Source organism: Geospiza fortis, unplaced genomic scaffold (assembly GCF_000277835.1).
Source record: "Geospiza fortis unplaced genomic scaffold, GeoFor_1.0 scaffold17, whole genome shotgun sequence".
Taxonomy (NCBI): Eukaryota; Metazoa; Chordata; class Aves; order Passeriformes; family Thraupidae; genus Geospiza; species Geospiza fortis.
This window is the reverse complement of record NW_005054438.1, coordinates 617,914-624,156: the sequence shown is the minus strand read 5'-3', so window position 1 is coordinate 624,156 and position 6,243 is coordinate 617,914. Positions and strand designations below refer to the sequence as shown.

Sequence of the window (6,243 nt, the reverse complement as noted above, 5' to 3'; positions counted from 1 at the left end):
GGGGACACCTGGCTGCTCCGGTACTCCTTCAGGCGCTCCAGCAGCAGGTAATAAATGGCAGCAAAATGGTTGTAGCTGCTGTTCTGCAGGGACTGGAAGACATTGGAAGGGCCTTTTTGAGTTACAGGAAACTCAGGATGTAAGCAGCCAAAACTCATCACTAAGGGCTCAGAGCAGCACGCTCAAAAAACCAAGCAAAATCCACAAGGGCAGTGAAGATTTTATGCTGTGACACCAGATCAAGGCCACTCACTGCATGACCTGTGACTGCACCACTGGCATTCTGGTGGTCACTGGAGATGTATCTAAAGGGCAAGAGATGTATCTAAAGGGCAAGAACTCACCTCTACAGTCCTCTGCCTGTCGATGCCAAGGGTTTGCATGATCCCAAGGACCTGCTCGTTGTAGTCGCCCAGGTTGGAGTTGTAGTTTTGCATGGAGAAGGACAAGGACTGCTGCTGCTGAAGGGAGGGGTCAGCCTGCATCCACTTGTGCTGCTTGATCTGGGAGATGGTTATCCGCTTGGTTGGGTCCACAACCAGCATCCGTCGGATTAGTGTTTCACAGTCTGGGTGACAGAGACAAACTCATGAGCAAGGGGCAAAAATGTAACAGCCCAGCCCCAGGTCACTGCTAAGAACACTTCCCAGCAACAGTGTAAGATGCCTATGAAAACAGGAATTAAAGGTTTGGGTGCAGCTGATGACTGATCTGACTATCAGATATTCCAGACAGCACAAGAGATGTTCACATGCATATCACAAAAACAATATTTCACCACAGGAAATGAAGCTGTACTGGATACCAGGTGTCCTTGCACCTTGTACAGGAGCTGGTTTTGAGAGGATGCAGGTTTGATGGCATTACATGCACATAAAATAGGTCAGAACTTAGTACAGAACCCCATCACATACAACTTCCTGGTCCTGGCCCTATACTGCTTATTTACTTATAACCAGGAAATAAAGCTGTTCATGGCTATAACTGATAAACTTCAGACTTCAGCAGTTATCTCCACGTGACAACAGAGGCACGTTCACTTGGTTTTGAAACCAAATCAGAGAGAGGTGATAACACTCCTCAGTCTCACGTTTCTCATCAGACTGTTGGAGTTCTCAGGAAACACTGCTGAGTCCCACTATTCCTGCTCGCCTTGGCAGCACAGCCACATTGGAATACCCCCCTTCTGCACAGCTAAAATATCTCAGGAGAACTACACCTATGCCAGCAATGCAGGCTAGTCTCATTAAAATCCTGTTTTCCCTCTTTTCTGAGTGATTATTTCTCCATCTAGGGAGTCAAGTATTTTTGTAATCCATAGGGATATTCTAAGAAAGGAAACTACAGCTTTTTAGATGCACCACAAAGCAGATCCCAGAAAAGAAAACATCTGCTGCCCTACAGAAACTACTGGATACATAAAAACAAAATAAATGCCAGCTGCAAACTGGATAGCTACTACTTTATGGCACCTGTTCTAACATTAAGGATCTGAAATAAAAAAGCACCTTCGGACATGAAGTAGGGGATGCGGAACCGCCCCTCCAGCACTCTTTGCCTCAGAGTTGGTAAATTGGGTCCATCAAAAGGCAGAGAACCGCAGACAAGGACGTACAGAACCACCCCAAGGCTCTGCCAATAGAAAACAGCACAGCACATGAGTGACTTCAGGAAAAGCAGTGATTCTGAAGGCCCACAGACCCTCTCAAGGTGTGAAACGCAGTTTCTGAGGAATAGCAAGCTCACCCATATGTCAAGGTGAGGTCCTTCATATTCTTTGCCTTCGAAAACTTCTGGAGCTGCATAGGGTGGGCTTCCACACCAAGTGGAGAGGGGCTCTCCAGACTTGTAAAAGTTTCCAAAGCCAAAGTCTGAAATAAAGGTGAAAATCTGGGTTAAGACAACAACACTCAATCACATACTAATATTTCAGAAGTAGCAGAAAAATGGAGAGAAAGGAACAGATGTGTTGCTTTGTTTTCTCTCTATTCATTTAAGCTACTCCCTTCTGTTCACAAAATCTGTTCCAAGAAATATCTGTAACTCTTTGTTTTATTTCCACTTACAGAAATACAAACACATTTACAGGATCATCCTAGGGAAATCCCAATGTCTAAACAACATGCCTGATGTTCTTTATAAAGTGACCTCCTATTTCCTAGTACCTGCTAATTTGATATTCATGTTAGCATCCAGCAGGAGGTTCTCTGTTTTGAGATCCCTGTGCACGATGTGGTGGCTGTGACAATATTCCACTGCTGAGAGAATCTGCCAGAACTTCTTCCGTGCTTCACTCTCACTCAGGTGCCCGTTGGAGGTCAGGTGATCTGCCAGACAAAATCAGAGAGGATTTAGAAACACCCCGAGGAAATTTTTCATAATCCTGCAGGTGCTGCGCTTGCTGTTTGACAGCTGACAACACAAGCCCCAGGTTTTTAATCAGAATGTATCTGTTACTCAGGAATGACAAAATAAAGCCATGGTTTCTTAAATCTAAGGAACTGTGAGCTCTGTCAGTGAGGACTTACCAAACATTTCTCCATTCTTTGCAAACTCAGTAACAATGTACAGCATATCCTTTGTCTCCATAACCTGTCAAGAAATGAGAGAACACAATTAAAAAAAAAAAACAACAAACAACCAGAGCTCTATAGTTTCATTTATTTTTCTATGTGAATTCTCAAACATATCCATTCAAATTCATATTTGCTGCAGCAGCTGGCAGTAAAAGCATCTAATTTTGCACCACAGAGTTCTTTCCAAAGCAAACTGGTAATGAAAAAGATAATAAATCAAGGCTTATGTGCCTACATTATACAATGGCTTCCCAGGCCATTGTTCTCCTCACCATTACCAAGCCACCTAATCTCTGCAAGAGAGCAGATGAGTGTTTAGATAATTTCATACACTCTCCTTTTGTCAAAATATGCATATATAGTTTTATGACATATTTTCAACATGCAAATAAACGTAGAAGTTTATCTAAAGTTGTCTTTGTTTCAAGGCTAGTGGGGGCTCAGATCAGCAGGGATAGCTGCAAGCTGGACAAAGCAAGAAGTGGTATCAGACCCCCTGCTCCTGTTTGGAGCTGGCTGGGACATGGGGAGCCTCCTGTGCAAGTGACAACAGGCTCTTGTTTGTGTAACAGCAGTGCTTGGTGCACATCAACAACTGTCAATATATTGCCTATCAATCTAGTATCAACTTGCTTTGATATTTCACAATATTTGCCTATGGAGGAAAATAAAAAAGAATAACTAAAATCCAAATGATGAATGAGAGATGCTGAGCATTTCCAAGTTCATCTTCAGTCGCCACAGCACACCTTTGAAATGTTGCACTTCAGAATACACCATTTCCCTGGAAACATTTCCCTTTCACGGAGCAGATACTTTGTTTAGGAAGCAGGAGGCTCACAACAGGTTAACAATCAAAAAAAGCCTCAATTCTACTTCAAAGGCTGTAACTTCCAGGCTCCCAACATGTAACCTTTTTCAAAGACTCTTGTCCTCCCCTCACTACAAGTACACACAGACACGAAATGAAAATAAACAAACAAGAAGCAAAGGAAGAGAGGTTCCCAGTTTAAAAAACTGAAGGAAAGTGTTCTGGGAAACTTGCCAGCTGAATGAAATTAAGACGTGGTGCTGAAACTAAAACAATGATGAAATAATACAAGAACACACACCCTACACTGGTATGTCATCTAATTCCATCTCTGCTTCTCAGCCTCCATCAAACAGGTAAAGCATCAGTTACAACAACAAAGAAAAGAAAACTTCACTGAAAAGAAATTATGGTCCACTACCAACGTCATCTGCTGCATCAAGTGAAGTGGTTCAACGAGATGGAATTTAACCTGCTTTTCTAAATGCTCTGAAACAGTATTTTCACCCACATCATTCCACTGAAATGAACTCAACCGAACTGTTAGAATGTTTCTGTGTGTCCTATACTGCCCCGTGGGCAACCCTGACGTCAGCCCTCAACAGAGAATCATTTTTGTTATGATGGGTAACACTATAAATACAAACACTTCATGTGTGTCAAGGTCTTTTAAAATAATGCCTTGCCTAAGCACCTGCCTTACTGGCTCTTCAGCCTTACATGTTAATTAAACTTTTTTTTCCTTTCTTTTTTTTTTTTTAAGCTAACAAAGCCAGCAGTAAGATCACAGCTGGTAATAGTGTTTACTACTGCACATGGACTTTCAGACCTGCTGCTTCAGCCCATCTCCACCTTTCTCCCCTCTGCCCTTTTAGACAGGTCCAGAAAGACTGATAGCTCTGCCCTGCTCATGGCAGGGGCTTGCACCAGATGACCTTTAAAGGTCCCTTCCAACCCAAACTGTTCTGTCCTCTTAAATCCACACAGCATTGTTTAAATGATAAAGATGAACTTACACCAAAGGTTACTTAGATCTAACGTTTAGAATTTGCAAAGCAGCCCTTGCTCACAAGACAAACATGATCCTGCTTTCTGCACAACACATTCATTTGTTCCCACGGTTAAAAATATCCATCAGTGCAGAAACTAAACAAATCTAAATCAAAATTCATGTTGTGAAACTCTGCAGGGGAAAGATACTTAAAATACACTTTCAAAACTACACAAACTGCAACAGAACAACCAAACAGGTGATTTTTGGACATATTCTAAGATACCAACATTTACCACCTTTTCCTTTTTCATTAATCTAATTCTTTTAAGTTTCCACTTAGACTTTCTACTTAGATTAATTTGGTTTAATTGTTGGTGATTTTAAATTCCTTCCACTTAAGGCAAACTCAACTTTAGTGCTTCCTTCTCTACCACCCAACGTGAGTTTAAGTCTTCCTCTCATCTAAAGCATGTAAGAAGTTCCAATCTTCTAAACTGGGAAGAGCAGACGAGATAGGAAAAGCAAGTTAATGATAGAAATTCAGCTAACCCATTCCTCAATCTGAAGCAAACCTCAGCCTGGTTTCAGCTTTGTAAATTTTACAGTGAATTTTGTCAAAACGCTGTCTAGTACCAGAAACTTGTTCAAAGAATGAAAAAAGACTTTGAAGGCATCCAGTTTACTTCAAACGTTTTTCAAAAAGTATTTCAGTATTTCAATATGCTTTCTCTCTACAAATATTAGATGCAAAAATCACATGCAAGAGACCACAAGTATATTTTATCTACGTGCTGCACTTCAAAGGTGGACTCTTACCTGATATAGCTTGATAATGTGGGGATGATTCAAAAGCTTCATTATCTGAACTTCTCTATAAATCTTCTCCAGGTTGCTTGGGTCTAACCTTGTTTTGTCTATTATTTTTATTGCAACCTGCAAATTTAAATAATAACAAAACAACCCCAGGTATTACAAAACAGGTACTCTCACTGTTAAGATATCTTTAAAAAAAAGAAAAAAAAAAGACACACCCCCCACAAACACACTACTCACAAAATCCAAGTAAAGTAGCTTTTAAAGTAGCTTTTAAAGCACAGACTTGACAAAGCTGATTCTGTTTTTCTGAACCGCACAGAATTCGCGGCACAGAACGTTTTCGTTTTTCTTTTCTACGTCAAAGGATTACACGTAAGGTAGCGAACAGAACTGCAGAAATTAGCACTGGACAGGATTCTGTAAATCTTTTAATCCGTCCCATGCCAGTGAAAAACAGATCCCTGTAACAGACTATCTCCTACTGTAGTGACTGAAACGATTTTGACATGCACCAGAAATATAAATACTGCTGCACGCCCAGGAAAAAAATATTTCTGCAAATAAGACCCCGAGTTCTTTGTTCTTGAAGACCACTGAATGAAAAAAAAAAAAACAAACAAACCAAAAAACCCCAAAACGTCTGAAGCGCGGCGTTTCCAGCAAACTGAGAGTAACTCAACGGAGCTACAGTAACACTCAGAACTGCGGGAGCTGGGTTTTTTGCAGGCATTCTTGCCGAGTTTTAATTCTACACAGCGGGAAAACTCGCAGCCCCTGTCCCGCGGAGCGCGGCATCACCCGCGGGGCTCCGCGCCCGCTCCCCGCGCCCCGACAGCGCCGGCCCCGCGCCCCCACCTGCGTCTTGGTCACCCTGTGCCGGGCCAGCTTGACCACGGCGAAGTTGCCTTTCCCCAGGGTCCTCTCGATGTCGTAGAAGCCGACTCGCAGGGGCCGCTGCTGGCCGTGCGCGGCCGCGGGCGCCGAGGCGAACTCCGACATGATCACCATGGCTCAGGCGGGGGCCGGGCAGCGGCCCCGGGAGGGGG

At 42.7% G+C, this 6,243-nt stretch overlaps 1 protein-coding gene across 1 annotated transcript in view; it reads right to left on the bottom strand.

Moving 5' to 3' along the window:
• The window catches only part of SIK1 (salt inducible kinase 1), a 13,039-nt gene extending 6,802 nt beyond the window's left edge, over positions 1 to 6,237 (bottom strand). Inside the window, exons 1-8 of the mRNA XM_005427223.2 lie at positions 6,053 to 6,237; positions 5,198 to 5,314; positions 2,529 to 2,592; positions 2,166 to 2,327; positions 1,747 to 1,871; positions 1,509 to 1,632; positions 345 to 568; positions 7 to 92 (exon numbers count right to left, since the gene is read on the bottom strand). Coding sequence (XP_005427280.1) covers positions 7 to 92; positions 345 to 568; positions 1,509 to 1,632; positions 1,747 to 1,871; positions 2,166 to 2,327; positions 2,529 to 2,592; positions 5,198 to 5,314; positions 6,053 to 6,205 — 1,055 coding nt within the window. The 5' untranslated portion in view covers positions 6,206 to 6,237. The remainder of the gene's footprint in view (positions 1 to 6; positions 93 to 344; positions 569 to 1,508; positions 1,633 to 1,746; positions 1,872 to 2,165; positions 2,328 to 2,528; positions 2,593 to 5,197; positions 5,315 to 6,052) is intronic.
• Between the last annotated feature and the right edge of the window lie 6 nt (positions 6,238 to 6,243).